We start from the raw sequence: 23,507 nt of genomic DNA on the forward strand, positions 1-23,507 counted from the left end.
TCTGACCTGCACAGGTACACAGTGACACTGCCACCAAGCCTGAGGCTCAGCGTTTGATCCCTGGCACCCATATAGTGGAAGAAGAGTAGTTTCCTAAAGTTGTCCTCTGACCTGCACAGGTACACAGTGACACTGCTTTGAGCTACAGTGACGTCCAGGATGATATCCGAAGGCCCTACAAAGATATTAGGCCATTTACATAGTGTGCTACCTGGGCACATGCAATAAATGAAGGTAACAAAATTATTTTTAAGCCTTTATGTTTTCTCATGGCTTCGTTAGGCTTTTGATCAGTTAAGACACAATCTCACTGGGCTGGAGAGATGGCTCAGCGGTTAAGAGCACTGGCTGCTCTTCAGTTCCTGAGTTCAGTTCCCAACACAACCACATGGTGGCTCACAACCATCTGTGATGGGGATCTGATGCCCTCTTCTGGTGTGTCTGAAGACAGCTGCAGTGTACTCATATACAATAGATAGATAGATAGATAGATAGATAGATAGATAGATAGATGATAGATAGATAGATAGATAGATAGATGATAGATAGATAGATAGATAGATAGATAGATAGATAGATAGATAAAAATCTCGTTTAAAAATATGACACAATCTCACACAGCTCTGACAACTTGTCAGGGCTCCCTGCAGGACAGACCGGAGCTGAGGGACCTTGGCAGGCAGGATCGCAGCTTGACCAGACTGCTTATGGTACATGCCTCAGGTTTTTATCTAAACCCAGACCTGAGGTCAGTATCCCAAGGACGGACCCAAAAGTGGGGTGGGGCACTGGACCCTTTTGTTCCTCTTCCTAGTGTGTTCACATTGAATACATCTCCTTCCAACATCACTATTAATTTGTTTCATTAACTGACCTGTTGGGCAATCCTAACCACTCAAGTAACAGGCCTGTAAGGAGAAACTTCACCTCATTATTAGTCTAGAGAATCCAATTAAGACTACGATCATTCAAAATTTGACATTCAGCAAGACTGCAAGATGCCTGTGTTCAGGAGAGACAGACACCTGCAGGTGAGTGGAGGAAGCTGTTTCCACTCCAATGAGAGACCCAAGTTCAGAGGAGCGATTAAGCATGCACACACCATGAGACCCACCTCTGGGCAGGAACCGTGGGGCACTTGTGGATGTATGCCAGAGAGGAAGGGTTAATATCCAGAGTGGCTCTATCATGGCCTGGGGAGCAAACAAGAGTGGAACAGAGAAGTCATTTACAGTAAGGTCATGTACAGGCTGCACTGAGGTAGTGTTCTTTGCAACGAGGTGGTGACCCCAGAGCATAATGTCCTACACTGTGACATTGCTGTGAGCCACAAGTAAGCTAGACGTGATGTCCAGGATGATATCCAAAGGTCCTACTAGGCCATTTGCATAAGTGGGTGGGCCTTTCTTACGTGCTGGTGTCTGCACAGTTCTGGGACCCAACCAGCCATGAAGACACTGAAGGACAAGTGTGACTACTCAGGGTCAGAATCTTCTGTCTGGCCTGCACCAGAGGCTGCAGTGTCGCCTGCTGTTCTGAGACTATGTTCTTGCCAGGCATCTACCGGGAATGGAGCCTAGTAGTGCAGTCTCCCTCAGACTCTGCATGGCCCCATCACCTCCTCAGCAATCTTGGCATCGTTGCTTCTCTGTGTGGAAATATATTTATGCCACTCAGCAAAACCCTACCCTCCCTTTGGGGCTTCACACATTCACACCCCAACTCCTCCTCCCCCTGGGTGAGCCCCACAGGTCTCCCTCATAGGGCTGTTCCCTGTGCTTGAGGCTGGTCTTGCTCATCCTGCCAGACACATAGGGACATGCCGATTTCCTCTGTCCCCATGGCAGATGACACTCCAGTGCCCTGTGGTAGCCTGGGTCTCTACAGATGTTTCTCTGACCTTCATAAGCCCTAAGGCTCTTGCCATCTTCAAGGCTAGTAGGGTGCTAGGCCAAGAGAAGATGCCAAGGGCCACGGTTGGGCAGAGCAGCCCCCCCCACCCCCACCCCAGCTTGCTGGTCCCTGTTTAAAATGGTAAAAATCACTGGTTTCTCATTTGCTTGTTTTTTCCACATGTCAAAACTAACATGAAATCTAGAGCTGTCTGAACATTTGCCCACAGGTGTCACGTATAGGTTTATTTCATGTGTTATTATGACAGAATGAGCTATCCTGGGCCTCAGAGTAATCTGCCAAGGACAAGGACGTCACCTACCATTAGCCCCCCCTCTGACACTGGGCGTAGCAACTGGGCTTTACTGAGCCCTATCCTGGGGACTTGATGATGCAGGCCATTCACTCCTTAAACCACCCTACAAGTCACCTTCTAAGGGCCAAACTTGAAACATAGAGACTGGGGTCCAGATGCATGACGTCAGACACCTTGGGAGTGTCAAATCTAATGCCAAGTGACCAAGAGTCTCTGCCCTGCGGTTAATACTTGTATTGGTTGCCTTTGGGGGAACGTCTCCTTATCCTTGCGCGTGAATCTAGGAGAATATCCTCATCTGTGATGACCCTGAGAAACTAAGGCTTATTGTTCTGAAAGTCTTTGTGTGGCTAGAGTCTCATAGCTTTCCAGAGATCCCAGGGACCCACGCCATCACTGCCAAGTGCCATGCCAAAGAATTAGAGCCAAGGTCGGTCATGCCTCAGAGCACACGAGCCTTTGTGACTCAAGGGGAGTCCTAGCCAGCAACCGTGCTGCGCAGCTGGGTGAAGCTGGCCACAGGGCAGAAAACACATCAGAGGAGCCGCTGCAAGAGCCAGGATTTAATCTGATCAATAAAGTAGTACTCCCTGGGCTAGACAGCCTCAGGACCTGTGCACAACACCCAGGGAACAGAACCAATAAATAGTATTGTGCACAGGTCCCGAGTTTAACTGTCTTTTAAGGATGTCAGCATCACCCTTTTTGAGGTCAGATGCTTGCCAAACGCATCAAAGTTGATGTGTAGTCCACACATATGAAGGTCTGTTGGGCACCCTCCAGGGAGAGCAGATGCCTTTCTGTGCGCCCAGGGTACAACATACAACAGAGCAAGTGAAGTGCGTGACCATGCAGTGTATATTTCCGATAGCTGGTGGTGGGCTTAGAAGGTTCACATGGCACACAGCATGCGGTACCCCTCAATATATACAATTACTAGGTGTCATCTGGAATAAAACAAAAACAAACAAACAAACAAACACCTTGGCCTCGAGGCCTGGGGAAGTAGTGACTCTCAGCAGGATGTGCTTGCCCAGTATGCACAAGGCCCAGTGTTCCATGTCTGGTACACACACACACACACACACACACACAGAGAGAGAGAGAGAGAGAGAGAGAGAGAGAGAAAACTTACATACATAGTTTCTTCTGAAAACTCCATGTGATGTCCTAGCAGCTGAAACTCCAGTTCAAGCAAGTTCCATTCAAAAGATATCTGTTGAGAGGGCGCTTCAGAAGCCACCAACACACAAAGGCAGCCTACTCCCCTTCTCCATTTCTCAGATCCCTCCAAGTCCAGGGAAGATGTACACAGCAGAGATATGGTCTTCTGAGAGGACAGTACTCCTGCTCAGAACCTGTGTCGGAAAGATGACACCTACAGGGGAATAAAACCCATTGCATGGGCCTTCCTGACCCATCTTCATCCACGGTGAACTTGGATCTGGAGACTTCAGGCAGGCAGACGTTTGAAAAGAAAAAGCAGCCTGCCTGAGGCATTGGTACCCAGTGAATTTCACCTGGGGGACCCCGGTGATGTCCCACAGGAGAACCGATATCCAGTCGCCATCTGTTTCTGCCCAGGGACAAAGGGTCCTTCCACGGCTTCCTGGGACCTGTGCCAGTCACGTCCGTGAGACCTGATTGGTTTCACTTTGTGGCTAAGGCTCTCCAGAGCCTAGATCTTCAGTGGGGGTGTAAATAAAGCTATGTGCAGAGGGCTTTCGTGTATTTAGGGTCCTTTATGTTGCCTTTTGGTCTCAAAAATCAATCCCGGCAGCAGAGGCACTGAGAGATGGGCAGGTAAAGCTGATTCCACAGCTGCCAAGCTGGAGGCGTCCATGAAAGGCTGTCAGAGGTAAAAGGCCCATTTACATACGCTCGATGGGAACATGGAGACAATGGGAAAATAATTCCATTTATGCACTTGTATTCAATTACTACAAAAGAAGAGGAAACAAAAAAGAAAATAGTCTCTGGTTAAGAAATGCCTTTGCAGAAGCTGGGCTCCTATACCCTTCAGGGCTTCATGGGGGACCCAGGGTTAGTTCACCCATTACAGCCAGGAAATGTCTTTGAAGCCCAGAGCAACCTGAGACCCCTTTGTCCTTCCGTCTCCCAAGGAGGAGAAGCTGGTAAGAGAATGTTCCCATGGCTTACCGCCTCCCTGTAAACTCAGATAATCCACAAACCCATTGACTCAGTCTCTGGCTGCGTCACCTGGGAGGGTTAAATAATCCCACTGCTGTGTGGCATTTGGCTGGAGCACCTGACTTAGGCATCTGTTTTGGAACATCCTTAAACATTGGCAAACACACACACACAAAAAAAAGTATAAAGGCTAAGTCAGAAACAAACGGAGAGCACACCACAGTGTGTCGGAGCCCACAGAAGGAAGAACAGGCTACAGCAACAGGGAAACGTGAGACCACCTCACGAGTGACCAAATTATGAGAAACAAAGGGTCTGGAGGGATCTCCCATGGGCAGGTGAAATGTTGCATTAGAGTGGAGGGAGGGTCACAAAGCGACCTGTGCCATCTCCTGGGCTGCAGGCAGATATCTTGAAGGAGAAGTAGGACCTGGCTGAAGATGTTGGGGAGACATTGGAAGACAAGGACCCAACAGATCTGTGTTGCCAGACTACATAGGGCACAAGCCAGTTGATTAGGTCTAAGAAGAAAGACTGAAAGAACTAGACCTCAAGGCAGTGTCCAGGGAAGACCCACTCCACACTGGAGACAGCATCAGGAAGACATGTGTATACATATACCTATACACACATCACACCCGTGTTTACATGGTACATTTCCCATACTGTTGGTGCTACCCTGCTCCAGATGGACCCAGAAAGCCTTGTTTTCTCTATGGGAATGCCAAGGTACCAGGGTTCCTCCAGACACATCTCATTTCTCTGTGGGAAATGGAACTAACTAGATTCCATGTCTCTCTGAGCACCAGAGATTTCCCCCATCCCACAGAGAGGAGACTTCTAAACGTCTGTTTTTCTCTATGCAGTGTGACACCACTGCCTGAAACGGCTAAATCAGATGTTCCACACTGGCCTGGCCATGGTCTGAGACACTTCCTGAAATCAGATTGCCCACTGTACACTGGAAACACTAACGAGAACCTTGACATCACTGTAAGATGTAAACAAAAGAGCATGGGGCTTGGGAGCCACAAGTAGGTAGTAGAGAGGAGAGGCAATAGGAAGAAAGCCACATGATGTTTAATTTGCCTTAGTGCCTTGCTTCTTGGGATTATGTAATTAGATTTTAATATTTACATTTAGTTGAGCTCATGAAGTTATTTTGCAAATGGTGTATGAGCTGCATAGTTTTGTGGTTTTGTTTTGTTTTGTTTTTGTCAACTTGATACAGGATCTCCATTGAGAAAAATGCCTCCATGAGATTAGCCTGTAGGCAGTCTGTAGGACATGTTCTTGATTCTTGATTTATATGGGAGGGTCCAGTTCAGTGTGTGTGGTGCCACAGACGGTCTTGGGTTGTATAAGAAAGCAGGCTGAGCAAGTCACAAGGAACAAGCCAGTCAGAAGCGTCCGTCCACAGCCTATGCTTCCATTCCTGCCCCCAGCTTTCTGTCTTGGGCTCCCTCTCACATACACAGAACTTGAGTCCCTCTACTCTGTAAGCGGAGATAAAGTCTTTCCTCACCAAGTTGCTTTTTGGTTTGCTTGTTTGGTCATGGTGTCTTATCACACAGCCTTAGAAAGCTAACTAGAACGATGTGGTTGCTTTTAGTAACAATATTCATGGTGACATTGGGTGGCAGTGCCTGGATCTAAGAATGCCTAGTGAAGGTGTTGGCAAGAGTAATAAGAGAGCCATTTCCATGCCCGTATTCAGACCAGCATGCCTTGTGTTCAGGAGACACGACATAGCAGGGGTAGAGATGTCATCAGAAGGCAGAACCAAGGGCCTAGCCGAGTCTTAGCCCAGGGAGGTGCCACTAGTAGGAATCAGTGGCACTGGGTTGGGAACTGTAGCTGATGCTCAGATGAGGTATTCAGGGCAATGTGTGTCTCCTAGGTTACTCCAAATCCCATCAAATTGACCATCAAAACCAACCATCAGGGCAGTGTGCGTAGGGTGTTTTGCTCGTGTCCTTAAGAAGGAAGGCACCTCTAGCCTTCATGGGCCAGGCTTAAGCCTGGCACTTGCCTTCCCGATCAACCTCTTCAAATTCCCACTTAAAGACACTGTCACTTCTATAATTTCATCTCCTCAGTCATTTTGGGGTACATATGCTGTATCCCACATTGCATTAAACAGGGCCCAGTTTCTTCTGTTTCATATAATTCAGTATAGAGCTCATGAACACCAATAGTAAATACCCCAGTTAAATTTCCAATAAATAAGCATAGCAGTAGGTCACCTGTCACAAAAAATCGTGCTTAAAGATAGGAACGTGTGTGTGTGTGTGTGTGTGTGCGCGCGCACACACACACACACACACACACACACGGTGAAATGCAGTTTTATCTGTAATACAATTATTTTCTTACATAAGGCCCCAGATTTTTAATGGTGTCCTTAAACACTGAAAAGAAAAAGATTAAGTATTACTTAACTGTAGGACAACATAGTCTGCTTCTCAATACAGGAAAATACATGCATATGTATATACGGGCACATGTAGCTCATGTAAACAGATGCATTGGCCATATGTGCACACATGCATTATATGCACAGCACACACATTCACAAGCACACATGCACGGTACACTACACATGTTTCACATATATACTTATATATGCATACACAGAACACACATACATGCACACTCACATATATACCACATGCATACACACATACAATCACATGCATACAGTCACCACAGATCATAGATTAGCATGTCAAGCATATATACATTATGTTCATATGCACAGCCATGCATATATATATATGTGTGTGTGTGTGTGTGTGAGTGCACATATACATAGTCACCTGTATGTACCATATGTTCACAGAGACATATGTATACATATACCTATACACACATCACACCTGTGTTTACATGGTACATTTCCCATACTGTCGGGGCTACCCTGCTCCAATGGAACAATGATCCTAGCTCCAAGCTCAGCACAGGCCACCATCTCCCAAGGTTTTGATAGTCAAGTCTCTCCCCTCAGCATGTTCATCAAGAAAGGAAATACCATCGAGTTGTAATGTCAGATGCTGAACGCCTAGAAAGAAAAGCAACCCAGGCAAGTCTTCCTGTCTGTAATAAAGAGTCTGGCTCACTGACAGGGCTTTAATGTGGCAGAAGCTCGAGATAAGGCTTTATGTCTGTAATAAATTAGAACCAGACACTGCTCTGGCTCTTCCATGGGGCCTTAACATTGTAGAAGCTTAACGTGTCTTTTAAAATCAAGTCAGAACACCAGAGTCTGAGGTGTGGCTGCATTTATGAGGGCCACAGAAGCTGTAGGCAAGGCACACTGGGAATTTCAGCCATGCAGTCAATTTTCTTACTTGTTCCCAGGAACCTCAAGGTAGGAGCAGTATTCACACCGGGTTAACTCCTCCCATGGGGACAGTTTCTCTCTAGTTCACTCTCAAGGAGGGCCGGTCCTGATACTGCCCTCTGGAAGCAGGAGAGTGCAGCTGACAGCACATCATTCTGCTGCCATCCGTAACAGAAAACCAGCATACATAGCCCCTGGAAACCATGAAGAACCACTAGGAAACATGGTCACAAGTAACAGGGTACGGTGTCCTGGTGGCCGCAGAGCCTGTAACCAACCAGTGTGTTCACCCGGCATCTCCCTCATCACATCCATAGGCTTGCAAGCACAGATCGTTGTGATGGCACAGCTGTGAGGTTCCTCCACCCTGGACATGAGTTCTGCTTGAATTGCTCACAGGAGCATCTTGAAGACAGAGTGCTCTTCCTTTCTTTATAAGAGTAGCTGAGATCACCTGTCAAGTGAGCTGCCTCTAATGAAGTCATCTCCTCACCCCGCAGGGGTGCCTCCTCCTGCTGCTGGCAGCAGAACCTCTTACAATAGAAAGGAGGTGCTAGCCCTGAGCTGAGGATGGGGGCGGGTAGTGGATCCTCTGGAGTGAGGTTTCACAGATCATTTCACTGATAAGGGAAGTTTGTGCTGATTGACGGGCATCTGAACGGATTCTCCTTGCATAACCATGGTTGCCTTCAGCAATCCCACAATTACTGATTTAATATGGCTGAGTTACACCATGTGTAATCTTTATAGCTTTGCTGTGGGAAGAAGAAAGGAAATAGCAGGCCATCTGTCAGTTGGATGATGGGTTGCCGTAAGCACTTCGAAAGCTGGAGTTCTTACTTAAAGGGAAAGTTAGCCAGCACGGAAACTGCATGGCCCAAAAGCCTACTGTATGCACAGAGCTCTACAAATGTACATTATGAATAATAATAAAGACAGAGGATAGACTGATGGTACTGTGAGAGACTTCAGAAAGCATTCACAAGAAAGCCTCAGCTCCTGGGGACTAGAAAGAAGACAACAGCCATCTCTACACATCTATTGTATCTTCCATAGTATGTGGACAATAAAATCACTTCTATGGTACGTTATGCAATCTAAGAGATTATTTAAGAAGATTATTTAAGATACAATTAGAAAAAAGTCTGTTCAGGCCAATGAAAAACAAGTCACTGTGTGTTTTAGTAAATATTACTGAGTGATATTTAGTAAATATTAGTATTTAGTAAATATTTAGTAAATATTACTGTGCCACGCACAGAGTCCAAGTCTCTAAAATATCTCATTAAAGGGAACACCTCTCTCCAGTTCCAACCTCCTCACAGGCCAGTGTGTGGGACAAACAGTGAGCTATAATGGAAATAAAAAGCAGGTTGTAAGATGTTCTGAAAGGTGCTGCAAGAAGCAAAGGTGGGAGAGGTGAGAGGGACCCAGTGCCCAGATCTTCTTTTAGGAAGACAGTCCCTGGGAAGGGGGGAGGCCAGAAGACAAGCCCAATGGACGGATGCCAAGAGAGACAAGAAAGGCAAGCACCTGGAAGGTGAACTGCAAGAAGGTCCCACAGGCACACAGGGCCACCTCATGTGAGGTTGGAAGCCAAAAAAGGGTTTTGAGAACAGAGACAACAAGGTCCTTAAGCTGTACGGATGGCTGGGTGCACTGCTAGGAACCCACCACATGGGGGCAGCAGGCAGCAAGGAGGCCTGCAGATTAGGTCCAAGAGGGATCCTGGAAACTGCACAGGGCATCCCAGCTCAGTCCATGCTATGCCTATTCAAGTACTGTAGTTAATACTCAGAAACAATTAATTGAGCCCTGTCCTATAAACAGAGGTTAGAGTTGAGAAACCACCCTACAGAGCAGTGTCTGGCTAAGGATCCCACTTACTGTACACTGTACCTGCACACTTAGTCAAGTTGAGCGCAGTGTGTCCAAATCTTCGGCCCCAGTCATCACAAGTGTGGGTGTCTCAGTCACTTCTTCAGAACAAAACTCCGGACAGACTCATTTTAGGCCTTTTGGGGACACTTGCCCAATTGGACCCCTCCCCCACAACCCCCATTACCCACCTGTAACTTATGAGAACACGGGTTTCCTCACACTTGCCAGCTGTGGGCATCATTACCCCCTCCCATGTCTGCTCATCTGATTAAAAGGAAGTTTTACTTGTTTTATAAAGGGTATGCTGTGGGGGCAGGGCATAGTTACAGGCATTAACACACAAGAATAATCTTATGCCCCAGCAGTGAACACCTAAAAATGAAAGTGGAAAACGGTTTACAACACTATAAATTAAAAAAAAAAAAAAACCCTCAAAAACAAATTGGACACGGCACAAGGCTTACTGATAACTGTGAGGCATGGTTGAATAAACTGAAAGTGGACCTGACTGTGTGGCAAGGGGCCCATGTCTGTGCACCGGGAACACTCAACCTAATGTAGTATTTCCCGTTGACTGACAGGTTCCGGGCATCCCCCAACAAGACCCATGCTGTCTTCTTTGCAGACACTGGCCATGTGACCCATAAATTCTGTGGAAATAGGGAGGGCACAGAGCAGGAGACAGTAGTGAGAAGATGCAGGGCTGGAGAGCTCATGTGTCCAGACTTCAGAACCCAGTGAAAAGGTGAGTCATTGACACAGCCTCGAACAAGCATAAATATAACAGAAAACAGAAATTCCTTCTCCGGATCAGCTGACCCTCCATTGATCTACATCTCCCACTGTTTCCTGTTGGGCAGTGGGCTACACTGTCTGCAGAAGAATGAAAGAGACCCAGGAGGATCAAGGACAGAGCTCAGCCTGAGCGGATGAAGGACTTCAGAGTATCAGCTTAAACTACAAAAGCTTAGAAGTCTGTAGCTTCGAATCAGGCAGAGACTTCTCAGTCGTCACACAGAAGGCAGTAAAAAGCGGGGGAAACTGGTGCAAGGAAGTAAAGATAAAGAGTAAAAACTTTAACTAAGTTCAGTGCTGCGAAGCTGTGATCTAGGTACACACAGAAGGCTGGAGTTCCTTGGAGACCAGCCTGGTCTACGGAGTAGTTCTGTTGTAATAAGACCCAGTCTCAGAACCAAACAAAACAAAAATAGGGAAGTAAAATGAATAGAAACCTGTAGACTGGAGAAAACATTGTGAGAATCCTGTATCTAAGAAAGAAATTGCAAATAAGGAAAGAGTTTGAAGGAGACTCTGGTCTTCGTTACTAAGGAGATCACCGACGCAAAGCAAGTAGCGAACCTGAATGACCGATTCTACAGGGAAAAGATACTTAACCTCCTCCCGCCTGAGGAATCACTGCAAGCTACACTCCACAGGCCTAGGTGCTCTGGATGGAGGCACCTTCCCACCCGTGCTTGGGAGAAAAAGGTGAGCACACAGGAAAGTGGTCTCTTCTCAGTAACCGCCAGCGATTCAACAATTCCTGCCTTCGGTAGACACTCAAGGAAGAGAAAAGCATTTTCATCCTGTGTGCAGAAGTGGATGGCAGCTTCTTCCTAACTCATCACTGGAGGTACATGAAGACTATAGACACTCTACTCGGCCAGTAAAGTGCTGCAAAATGGGCGCGCCCGGAAGTCTAGCAGCAAAAGACCCGGATAACAGGATTCCACTCAAGACAGTGTCCACAGGAGGCCGCTGGGGGGCTCTGAGCATGGAGTGAGTAAAGGAGGTGGGGGCGACTGATAGTGTGCGGCTTGCTTCTGGGATCCAGACAGTGTTGCCGAAGTGACCACCATGGTGAGAGCTGCACACCTCAGGAACTTTCTAGAAGCTTCCTTAAAGGTGCGTAGCATGTGTGTGAAGCTGGACTCGGTACTGAGAAGCAAGCACAGGTTTTCCATGTACATTGGCGAACCTGGTATAGGCTTTTCCATTTTAATCAGCTTACAAATAGGAACGTGCTTCTTGCAGTGTAAATTTTTTTTTTTCTTTTGTAATTTTTTTTTTAATTTAAAAACCTAAACAAAACCTTTGCCTATGCCCAAGCTCTCCTCTCTGTCCCTCTGCGGAGGGGCTTTTGGCCTTCCCCAATGAGATCATAGGTCCCAGGGGCGCAGGGGTTGGGCGAGGGCGCGGCCGGTCGACGGGGCGGGTAGGGGGCGGCCACTGTGACCTCCGGCGTCGCAAACACCGCCCTCCGCGGCCAGCGATAGGTCCCACCCCACCTAAGCGACCTGCGGCCGGGGGCGGGGAGACGCGGCGGGGACGCGCGGCGCGGCGGTTGAGCGTCCGGGAGATGTGGGCGCCGAGCGGCCAGGGGCCCGCGGGTTGGGACCGCCGCAGGGTGGGCGCGCGACTACGAGCCGCACTGGCCGGGCTGCAGGAGCTTCAGGGGCTGCGCGCCACGCAGCAAGCACGCGTGCGGGGAGCCCTGGGCCTGCACCCTGCGCCAGGGCCCCGCGGCCAGGAGCTGCGTCTGGAGGCGGCGCTGACCGCGCTACGGGAGCAGCTGGTAAGGAGCAAGTTGGGCGCGAGCGGCCGAAGGGACCTGCTGGGGCGCGATCGGGGCGCAGTTGCGTGGAATGTGCGATCGGAAAGGCCAGATGCGCGGCTGCTTGGGGAGCGCGCCGCGGGGTGCGAGCTGGAGAGCCGCGCGCGGGACCCGGGGTTGACTGCGCACCGCCTCTGCGGCGGACACAACCTTGGTGCGGCGGCGCGCAAGTCTGGCTAGACAGAGGCTGTTGTGGGGAGCGTGGGCTCCATTCCGCCTGGCAGGAGTCTGCGCACATACTGACCTCATCCCGGGAGCAGGTCATCCGGCTACACAGCGTGAACTTGAGCCACAGGGCACTGTACTGGGTTCGCTTGGGTCATTGAGGAGTCTTGCCCGCTGAGGATCGTCTCCAAGATTGCACGTCACCTGATCCCATTAAAAAAAATAACACGAGTTATTATTCGGTATTATTATTATCCGGTATGCGGAACGTGGGAGAGGGGATTGGTGGCGCTTTCTCATCTACCCGCGCCCATCGAGTCCCCCTCTGTAGACCACTGGGGTCCCTCGGGAGTAGAATTGCTACCCGTTTCTAGAAACAGCTCAAGGTTCCTTCCCCTCAGTACTGCAGTATTTTTAAAAGAACAAAATAGTGCGCACTCGAAAGAGTGTGATAGCGTTGCGTCCACAACTCTTAAGTGGGATTTTTTTTTTCAAGGTGAAATTTGGATCTGTCCTGTTGAAAGTAGCCTCTTGGTAAAGTTCAGGGTGAAACTGCTGTGTTCCAATCAGCTTTAGTTCAGAATAGTGTTGGGTTTGTGTCTAAAGAACCAGGAAGTCCAGTGTCTGAGTCACTACTCCCCAGGACACCTGGAATCTTCCCTGAGTGTAAGAGATCTGGCTGAGGGCGGAATCCAGATGACAGCCTCCTCCAGTCTGTGAGACACCCAACTGCTGCCCAGAGAGGGACATGGCCGGTGAGGACTGGACTCTGTACACTGTTGCACCACGGGACCAAGGCATTATAACAGGTGCCTGTCTTTAGGGGTGGGTGGGGGTGCGCCACACTGGTCACGTGACCTCAGGCAGGCAGGCGCACTGATGAGTTACAAGCATGACCCGTTCCTGAAGGTTAACGATTAACTCCCCCGTCAGCAATACACAAACCCAATCTGTGAGCCCTCACACTCCAATTACCAGGAGCCTGTGGAGAGATCAAACAAGCTTTTTGTTGACACACTCCCCCTCCTCTCCAGGAGACCAGGAGGAACACACAGGCTTTGTCTTGAAACTTGGTTCACGGGGAAAAGTGAAAAATAATTGAATTCTATGTGGCTTTATCACTTCACCATTTTTCTTATGCGGGGTGGGGGTAGGGATGGGGTGGAGGGAGGGTGGGGGTGGATGGGAGCAATGTTACTTGTTGAGTAAAGAAAGAGCTGCAGTACATTCCGGCTCACAGCCCTCCTGCTGGCTCACCTGGCCCCCAGCCCTCCTTCTAGTGTGAAGGAGGAAGACTCCTATAGTCAACAGTTATCCTGCAGGAATTCTCAAGTAAGGATGGGTTTAGCATTTCTAGGGATTTGGTGTCCATCAGATGGGCTACACCCTGCTAATTGCAGTGTCAAAAGTCACAAAGAGAACTCAGTAGCAGCTGCTTAGAGGAATTTTGTTCGCTAGATAAATCAGTGACCCTTAATGACTGACCCCGAAAAGATAGACTTCTCTGCTAATGAAATCCCATGCCCTCTGACCCTTGACCCTACACTCAACTGCAGGTGACCCTTTAAACAGTAGGATGCCCGGTGAATGTTTTCACAGAAACTTGTAACAGAAAGTGGTCTTTCAGTCCCCCACACGTGGGCTCAAGTAGGAGCACTCGCTGGATGGCACCAAGCCAAGAAGCTGAAATATTCTATCTTGCCTCTGCTACATCCGGGGGAAGACAGGATGCAGACCGACATGAGGATCATCCTACAGGGGTTAACAGGTCCTGACTTGTTCTGAAAGGGACAGCATGCAGCCATCCCTGCCCTTGGCAGGCTCAGGTGGTAACGCTGTGGCAAGAGCAGGCCACTCTGATTCCGTAACTGTGAATGGTGTTTTCCTTGGACTAACTGGCTTGCTCTGTGAACAGGCAGAGGGCAGATGGGGGTCAGATGAGAGATCAAGAGCAGAGGGACGGGCCAGATTTCTCCAGGGTCACTGTCAATGGCATCATGAGCCAGATCTGTGAGCAGGGCCCTTCACTGCTGGCTGATGTGCTGTGAAGTTTGCAGGAGGCCACGAAGGGGTACTTCATGCATAACGCATTTCCTTTGTTCACCATTAGCCTGAGAGGAGAGGAAGGAAGTCTCTTAGATACAATCTCTACATCCTGACCTTTTTATCCTTCAAGTATGCTATCAAGTTCTCGTTTGGTTTTTGGTTTGGTTGCTTTGGTTTTCTGCTGGAGTTGGAAAAATGGAAGCGCCTGTGGGGGAAGGGAAAACAAATTCCTATCAATTTCTATGAGATGGAGTGAGCCCTTTAAGAGTCAGCCAGCTCCCTTTTAGTGGCACCATAGACCGGCAGGTCTCAGACACTTTAGTGGTCACCAGGCTTTTCCCATCTGGGAAAGCTGGTGAAGCCCCATGGTCCTAGGCCTGTCCTGGAGCCCAGGATCTGTAGGTATACTGGGTGTCTCCACCACTGGGACTATGTTTAATTCTCACTTGCTGTCTTAGTCAGGGTTTCTATTCCTGCACAAACATCATGACCAAGAAGCAAATTGGGGAGGAAAGGGTTTATTCGGCTTATACTTCCATACTGCTGTTCATCACCAAAGGAAGTCAGGACTGGAACTCAAGCAGGTCAGAAAGCAGGAGCTGATGCAGAGGCCATGGAGGGATGTTCATTACTGGCTTGTCTCTCCTGGCTTGCTCAGCCTGCTCTCTTATAGAACCCAAGACTACCAGCCCAGAGATGGCACCACCCACAAGGGGCCTTTCCTTCTTGATCACTAATTGAGAAAATGCCTTACAGTTGGATCTCATGGAGGCATTTCCTCAACTGAAGCTCCTTTCTCTGTGATCACTCCAGCTGTGTCAAGTTGACACAAAACTAGCCAGTACGCTTGCATCAGGCCTCTGACACCTGACTCAAATCTGGGGGATTTACCTAAGTGCTCCAAAGCCTCCGTGAAGCCAGCATGAATCTTGCAGGCCGTAGATAGGCTTGGTTCTGGGAAGAGTTGCACAGCCTGGCTGTGTAGCCATTTGAGGCCCGTCCTGGTCACAGTGGCTTTGATCATCAAGTTCAGCCTAAGGAAAAGGATGAAGACCTGAGCCAGAGTTAGAGGGAGTCTTAGGGAGAATGGCATCAGTCCTGAGAGTGTGCACAGCCCAGCTGAGGAGCCCTGAGGCCCCTAAGAACCCTGAGATCTTGAGATCTCAACCTCCTTGAGGTCTCCGCTCCGCTCCCGGGGCTGGCCCAGGTGTGCACACAGGGGTCAACCTTTGTGCAAGGCAACCAGCTGGACCTTTGAAGACGACAAGCCCAGATTGAGAGAGGCAGATAGATACTGTTGCTCTCTAGAGCTGGTCCTGGCAGAGGGGCGTTATGTCTGTGGGCCCTATGACTTTAAGGTAGGATTTTACAGGAAAAATCTGTGTCAGTCCCTTGATGCATCTCAGTGTCAGTTTCTGCGTGGGTGGAAAGGGGACAGACACCTGTGGTCACTGGGAAAGTGTTTGTAACTGTGACGATGGAAGCAGGTTCTGGACCAGGTGTTGGTTCCGGGAAGTTTTGCTTTGACAAAGTTCAGCTTTGTCACCGATGGTTATAGGAGATACTGTTGCTCTCAGTCACACACACACACACACACACACACCCCCGCATTCAGACCCTGGGTCGGAGTGTGGGACCTATCAGCCCTAAAAAGCCAGGGGAGGCATCCATCCTCAATAGGCTATTCAAACAGCAAGTCATGTGATGGCCCTGTTCTTTCCATCACAAATGAACAGGAAGTCATTACTGCCAGCGTCTTCTGTACTGCTGAGATTCAGATGTTGTTCCCACTAGAAAAATAATGGTCACGCTCTCCAACAGGCAAGCCACGCCCCCCAACAGGCAAGCCACGCCCCCTGGGCTCCACCCTCTGTCTGCCTTAAACTCACTTGTTATTTAATGAAGAAAAGATGTATCCAGCCAGCTTAGATGTGGAGAAAGTGCAGGGCTGAAAGGAATTGGTTTTTTATCAAACAGTACTGATTAGTTTGTGCTCCTGTACTCAAAACATCCCCCACTTTGTGTGGACTACATTCTGTGTGTGTGTGTGTGTGTGTGTGTGTGTACCTGTGGGCACATACCGAGGGGTGACAACACCTTTACTGTCCATGCCATGAGACCCAAGAAGGTGCTTCCCACCAGTTGGCAGCAGATGCCGGTTGGGTGTGCTTGACCTGAGTTTGGAGTTTGGGTCTTCCTTTCACCATCGGACCTTGGTGTAGATTCTGTTCTCACATCAGATTTATTCCTCCTCCTCCTTTACCTCCTAGTCACGGCTAAGGAGACAGGATGCTGGCCTGAAGACACACTTGGACCAGCTGGATCAGCAGATAAGTGAACTGCAGCTGGATGTGAGCAGGTCTTCTTGCGAGGCCTTGGATAGTGACAGCAGACCCAGCTCAGGTATGGCTCACGATGACTGGACATCCACGGTCTGGGCTGCCAGGATCCTACCCTGGGAAGGGCAGTACAGCATTCACTGTCACCCCTCACGGACACTGTCTGACCTGACATTAGGAATAGTGACAGCCTCAGCCTGTGTCCTCAGCTGATCTCACAGTTGGGAGGTCCCTTGGGCAGCCTGGGAAGTGTATGTGACTGAAGACTTAAAAAAGCTTTAACTAAACATGCTGAAAGAAAAATGTAAATATAGTATATATTTAAATAATATATAAGCTAAAGACCTTACATACAATACAGTTTATAATACATATGTAAACTACACACACACACATATATATATACATATACATATATATTATGTAATATGTAATATATGTCAGAAAAATCTCCTTTCTGATAGTATTAAACACCCCATGAATGCCTGGTTTTACTGGATGTACATGGACCACATGAACTGGTATTTTACAGACCACCTACTTCATTTTAAATAAGTATGATTTGTTAGCCAATCACACAAATATGTCCCTTCCTCCATCCCAGAGGTTACAGAAGGACATTGTTGTCAGTCTCTGCAGGCTTGTGTGACTTGGTCACTTTTGTTTTCTTAATATTCTCTGGATGGGGTAAAACTTGGAAGCAGGGACCCCTGTCTCTGGGTTACAGTGGTCACAAGGCAGTTGTTACAGCAAGCCTGGAGTGGGTAGGCAACCCCTCTGTACTCTTGGTATTGGCTTTTCCAGTATAGCTTGGGACATGTTAGGAACCCAGCAATCCCTGGGGCTGAGGACTCCTGAGAAGGAAATTCCCCTTCAATTGCATATTAAAGAAAGGAAATAGTACCCAAAGCAACCGGAGGTCCCCTTCTGAGTATAGCTATGGGTCAGATGTTCCCATAACCACTCCCAAGGTTACCAGCAAGAATCTGTGCCCATCCCCACAGGCATTCTTACCTGCTCCTTACCCCTCCCTGTGTCAGTAAAAGCAAGAGAAAAGAGCTCTGGGGATACACTAACCGCCGTGTCTGCTCTGCCCAGGTTTCTATGAGCTGAGCGACGCTGGTTCCTGTTCTCTGTCCACCTCCTGCGCATCTGTTTGCAGTGACCGTCTATCCCCCTCCCTGGGTAGCTGGCTGCCTGTGTTCCAGCCCTCCAAGTCCAGGTCTGGCATGGGGGACTGGCGACCCCGCTCTGCTGATGAGACCACTGTCCCTGCATGGAGCCCACAGCCCACAGAAGATAGCAGGCTCCTGCATGGTGCAGAGGGCACAGGCCGGCTGAGGGGCATGTTCCGGCCCAGACCAGTGTCTACAGGTGAGAGAGGGAGGCAGGAGCGAGTGAGAGGGACAGCACATGATAATACCTCTAGCCCAGTGGGGAAGAGGTTAAGCCTCACATGAAATGGGGGCGGGGGATGTGGGGTTTTTTGTTTTTTTTTTTGAGACAGGGTTTCTCTGTGTAGCCTTGGCTGTCCTGGAGCTCACTTTGTAGACCAGGCTGGCCTCGAACTCAGAAATCCGCCTGCCTCTGCCTCCCGAGTGCTGGGATTAAAGGCGTGCGCCACCACGCCCGGCTGGGGGGGGGGGGGATGTGGTTTTAAGTGACCATCTGGTAGCTGGGAAGAGACGTCCACATCACATCTAAATGTGGCACATTCAGAGTGACGATCAGTCTACAAGCACCCTTCATGCCCTTCATGATTTTCCAAGAGAAAAAGATATCACTTGGACCCTTCCATCCCCCCCCCTCCCCCGACCTGGCCTCAGTGCCAGCCTTTATCTCTGTGGTGAAATTCTTAGTTTCACTCTCAGGCTGTGGATGCTGGAGCACTTAGCTGTCCCAGGTAGCCTCCAAGCTGTGAGGCACTGAGCCGACATCTCCTGACCTCTCTAATGGAAGAGCAGGGACCCGCATACAGAAGAGCTGGGTCTCTACGCGCCTGTGGGCAGCAGGAACTTGGCATCTGTCTGCATTGACATGCTTCTCATGGTCTCATTCCCAGGTGATCTCGAAAGAGTCCTTCCAGCTGACGTGGGGCTCCAGAGAGCTGGTACTGATGCTGCACACCTCCTGGGCCAGGGGATAGAGATCCCAGCCCACGCCCTGGACCCCAAGTACCAGCGTGATCTAGTAGCCAGGGGAGGCCAGGAGGTGTACCCATATCCCAGCCCCCTCCATGCGGTGGCCCTGCAGAGTCCCCTCTTTGCTCTGCCCAAAGAAGCCCCGGGTTTCGACATCTGTTCACCTCCCCACGAGCCTCCTCTGGTCCCTGTTGATGAGAACAGGACTCAAACTGAGCCGATCCGTGAGCTGGGCTCAGCCGAAGCCTACATTCACAAGCTGTTGCATCTGCGGGGCCAAGAGCTCCCCCTGAGAGATGTGGGGCAGGAGCAGGGAGGTGACACAGCTGCTTTTCCACAGAAGTCCTGTGGCCAGAGGTCGGAGAGCACATGTCAGCTGGAGAAGCAGGCCTGTGGAGCTGACAGGGGAGGAATGAAACTAGGTAGGGGTGCTGCCAAGGACAGCCTCAAGCAACATGGGCCTGTGTCCCTTGCGGGTGCCGAGCCCCTCAGCAGCCCCCTAAAGGAAGAAACAATTCCTTGGAATCCCTGTGTCCATGGAGACAATACTGTTGGTTCCTCACCCTGCTCCCAGGCCCAACAGCCTCTTAATGACTATGGCCAAGGACCAGTCCTGTCACCATCCAGGGTGTTGGGCACTGGGAGCCCACCTCTGGCCCCGGAGCCCTTTGCCTATACATCCTGTGCCACTGGTGAAACCTCTCCCGTGAAGCTGAGGATGGGCTTTTCCCAAAACAAGGCCATGAAGGTCAGAAGAAGAGTTAGTGAGAAAGTCCCAAGGCTAGGGAAGCAGCTCCCTCCACAACCAGAGAGGCAGCGGGCCACAGAGCAGGACCCCTCCTCCAGGCCCCATCAGGGAGGTCTCAGCAGGAGGCCCACACTGGCCCGGGAGCCTCCTGGACGCTCCTGCTCTGAGTCCACCCTCTACCCCGTGCCCTTCCTTGTCCCCGTAGTGGTGGCCCAGAGGGAAAGTTACCCAACGTCATCCCAAGCGTTCTTCCCAATGGAGGCAGCTCTCTTCAGCTCAGCAGCCAGGCGGAAGCAGCGCAGGTGGCAGTCCACCATGGAGATCTCAGCCAAAGCCGGTTCAGTCAGCCAACCTGGGCCCAGCTTGGGGCTCCCTAGGTCCCCAGCCAAGAGAGGAAGTGGTCCCAGGGCCCAGAGCAGGCCCACACTTGCCCGTCAGGATGCCTGTGCGAGGTGTGAGTCGGACCCCTCGGAGCACTCTGCAGACTGCGCCTCACTTTACCACTCCACCATTGCCGAGACCAGCGAGGACGAGGAGGCGAGTGACCACACTGCCAACCGCTTTGGGGACGAGTCCAGCAGCAACGATTCAGAAGGGTGTTTCCGGGGCAGCCGCCGTCGCCTGGCAATAGGCAGTGCAGAGGCTGGGCAAGGGGGGTGGGCCTGGCCTCGGGTGCCCCCCCAGCAGCCCTCACGGGCCCCAGGAAGCAGCAGGCCACCCTTGCCCCCTGTGCCCAAACTGTGCCGCATCAAGGCCTCCAAGGCCCTGAAGAAGAAGATCCGAAGGTTCCAGCCAGCAGCCCTGAAGGTCATGACCATGGTGTGATGGCAGTGTTTCAGGACAAGCCTAGGACCCCAGAAGGTGCCATGTGATGAGCTGGCGGAGGGTGGTATCAACCTGCTATTGCGCTTAGTTTTCTCAGCCACCCTCACTGTGGTTGTGAGTCGTCTGGGGTCACATTCCCTCCAGCCATTTTCATTGCATGACCGCAGTCACAACTTTGCTCCTCACCATCCTCTGCCTGATTTGTGGGGAGAGGTCTCTAATAAGACACTTCTCCCCAGAGACATCTTAGAAACATGGAATCCTTTGCGGGGGGCGGGGGCGGGGACGGACCAGATTTGCATTTAACTCCATATTGCAGTTGTATGAACAAACACCTATACCATGCTGGTATAGTTCCAAATAAAAGAGCCATTTCCTTTCTCCTCAGCCACTGTCTTGTCTCTTCCTTCCCAACATGGGACACATGCGGACCTGAGGCAAGAAAGGTGTTTGGAGAATAAAGCCTAAACCCTGGATTCAACCCAGGTGAACGGAGTAGGAAAGTAATTATAATTATAAATTACTTTATAAGCAATTATAAATTATAACTTATTTTCATGTTTGTAAAGAAAAAAATCTGTCATTTTTCTCCAACCATTCTTACGAATGACAGGTTTTCAGCTCAGCTGTTCAAGGCTGCAGTCACAGGTAGCTTTCTGGATCCATTTTACATGATGCCCTAGAGGGGAGAAGGGGGTGCATTTTATGGGATTCCCTTCCCCTTTATACTTGACAGAAGCCTTGAAAATAAGGAGACAGGAAGACTGGCTGAAAGTACTGTTACAGTAAGAATCACACCTGGGCTAGATATTCTTGTATTGAGAAGCTGTATATGGAGTGAAGGGTGAAGAGACTTCAAAATGGATTAAGGTTTAGAACAAAGAAGTCGGCTTCCCTTGAGCAGGGAGGGAGGGAGAGAATGAATGCTTTGGGAGTTTTGAAGCAAAAGGAAGCAAGGGGTTTTCTCGGCAAACCACACCAGAGCGCAAACATTTTGAAGGGGCCAAGGGAGTAATCTCTGAAAAGCAAACAGCCCAGTATCTGCCTTGACTTTCTGCCTGTGCCTCCTGGAATTGCTCAGGCCAGGGCGTCTGTCTCCCTTGTACTTTCATTGGAATTTAAGGGAAAATTAAAAACCAGTATGACCAGAGCTTTATTGTAAAAGATGAGTTTTGGCTCATGGCCTCAGAGGGCTCAGTCTATCACTTCCGAGAAGGCATGATATGACAAGACAGTTCATATCATGGCGGACCAGGAAGCAGAAAACAAGATGGGATGTCACCAGATAATGTACTCCAAAGGACCAGCCTCCAGTGAGTCAACTTCCCCAAGCCAGGACCTAACGCTGAAAGTTGTCAGTCTTCCCAAACACTAGCAGCAGCAGGGGAGCACGTGTTTAATACAGGAGCCTGTGAGGGGCATTCCAGATTTGAACCACAGCGTTCTACCTGGGGTCCTCAAAGGCTTATGGCTTTAGTCCACTTCCAAAAGTTCCACAGCCTCAGTTCCAACATCATTCCAAAGTCTTGAGCCCAGAGATTCAAGGCAATCTCAGCTTTGAGTCCCTGAAAAATAAGATAGCTATATACTTCTAATACTCAGTACATACCACAGGGTGTGCTGCTAAAATGCTCTAATTCTTTGCCCCATTGTTCCTGAGGTTATGAGAAGCAGTGGTTTGGCACAATCTTTGCCCATGAGGCTACTGGGACGTGTCTGAGCCCTGACGAAGCTGTCTAGGCCCCTGCCCATACCTGAGGCTGCATACTCAGCTCTGACTCTTCTAAAGATGGCATGAGCCCCATCCAATGTCCATGCTGTTGCTGGACATTCTCTCTCTCTCTCTCTCTCTCTCTCTCTCTCTCTCTCTCTCTCTCTCTCTCTCTCTCTGCAAGTAGAGGACTGGGGAGACTCAAAGGCACCCCATGGAATGCATGTTTCTCTCTCTCTCTCTCTCTCTCTCTCTCTCTCTCTCTCTCTCTCTCTCTCTCTCTCTCTGCAAGTGGAGGACTGGGGAGACTCAAAGGCACCCCATGGAATGCATGCTTCTTGGGGACATGTGCTGTCATAACAGCTCATGTGCTGCTGATTGCTGACATGGGATCAGCATAGGGGGGACTGTGATGGGTTGGGGTTACTCAGTATTATTAACGATGTTCATCTTTTACAGCAAACCTGCTTTGATTTGCAGACCACTTAGGTGCCAACATGGCCACCAAAACTTCTGCACTGTAGCCAGGAAGATGTGGGCCTGTCTCACCATGCACGTGCCGTGAAAGCCTGGAGCTGCAGACAAAATCTGTGTTTTCTCAGCTTTCTCTGCTCTCAACTCACACTGTGGTGGTGGGTGTGTATGTATGTGTGCACGCACATGTGTGTATGTGTGTCCATCCATCCCCTTACCCTCCTGTTTCCTCATTGGAAAAAAAAAAATCTCCAGCGAGGCTTGTTAAAGCAAAGCAGGAAACCTTCATTCAGAGAACAGAGCAGCAGGAACACAAATGAGACCCAGCTCCTGAACAGTGCTGGCCAGGGGACCTCATTGCAGAGGAGTGGGTGGGGCACCCGTGATGGGCATTTGGAAGCATTTACAGATGGTCATTGGCAGAGCGCTCAGGAAAGAGGATCGATCAGCACATTCCTTAGCAAATCACTTAGCTTCCTCTGGCAGAATACACTGCTCTCACCTCAAAGGGAGTAAGAGACAGTCTATTCTGTAGCCAGACATAAGTGAATATTGCCCTGGAACACAGGTTTGGGTTGCCCAAATACCATGTTCTAAAGCAGTAACAATTTTCTGCAATCTTTCTATCAGCAGAACAAAGAAAATCATAAATCAAGGGTCTTTTAAAATATTTTGGTGGGGATACCAGTAGCTGGGTTACAACAAAGCAAAGAACATCTCTACTATAGCCTTAGACATCATCCAATGGCATCCTTAGCTTGGGAGTTGATGAAATCTAAGGGATCTGTTTGTACATTCCAAAAGGATTTACCTAACAGCCAGGAAGATGTTAGGCCACATACAGAGCTGGGCAATAAATA

The 23,507-nt window shown here is 49.6% G+C and overlaps 1 protein-coding gene and 1 long non-coding RNA gene across 4 annotated transcripts; one reads left to right on the top strand and one right to left on the bottom strand.

The window, feature by feature from the left end:
- Positions 1 to 970: 970 nt before the first annotated feature.
- Positions 971 to 13,146, bottom strand: LOC115029751 (uncharacterized). Of its 2 annotated transcripts, XR_015045834.1 has the most exons (4): positions 12,802 to 13,146; positions 12,443 to 12,567; positions 3,345 to 4,149; positions 971 to 1,193 (listed from the first exon to the last, which is right to left on the bottom strand). It is a non-coding gene; the product is annotated as an uncharacterized LOC115029751 (long non-coding RNA). The 2 variants fall into 2 exon arrangements; XR_003835315.1 differs by lacking the exon at positions 971 to 1,193 and having other exon boundaries at positions 3,080 to 4,149.
- Dact2 (dishevelled binding antagonist of beta catenin 2) lies at positions 10,854 to 20,849 on the top strand. Of its 2 annotated transcripts, none has more exons than XM_029471581.2 (4): positions 10,854 to 11,489; positions 16,680 to 16,812; positions 17,847 to 18,122; positions 18,811 to 20,849. In XM_029471581.2, the coding sequence occupies exons 1-4, from the start codon at positions 11,442 to 11,444 to the stop codon at positions 20,460 to 20,462; spliced, it is 2,109 nt and encodes a 702-aa protein (XP_029327441.1). In that variant the 5' UTR covers positions 10,854 to 11,441; the 3' UTR covers positions 20,463 to 20,849. The 2 variants fall into 2 exon arrangements, with proteins under 2 accessions (XP_029327441.1, XP_021042178.1); XM_021186519.2 differs by lacking the exon at positions 10,854 to 11,489 and adding an exon at positions 11,901 to 12,159.
- The last annotated feature ends 2,658 nt before the right edge of the window (positions 20,850 to 23,507 follow it).

The sequence above is a fragment of the Mus caroli genome, unplaced genomic scaffold (genome assembly GCF_978045245.1).
Source record: "Mus caroli unplaced genomic scaffold, Mus_caroli_1 scaffold_18, whole genome shotgun sequence".
NCBI lineage: Eukaryota > Metazoa > Chordata > Mammalia > Rodentia > Muridae > Mus > Mus caroli.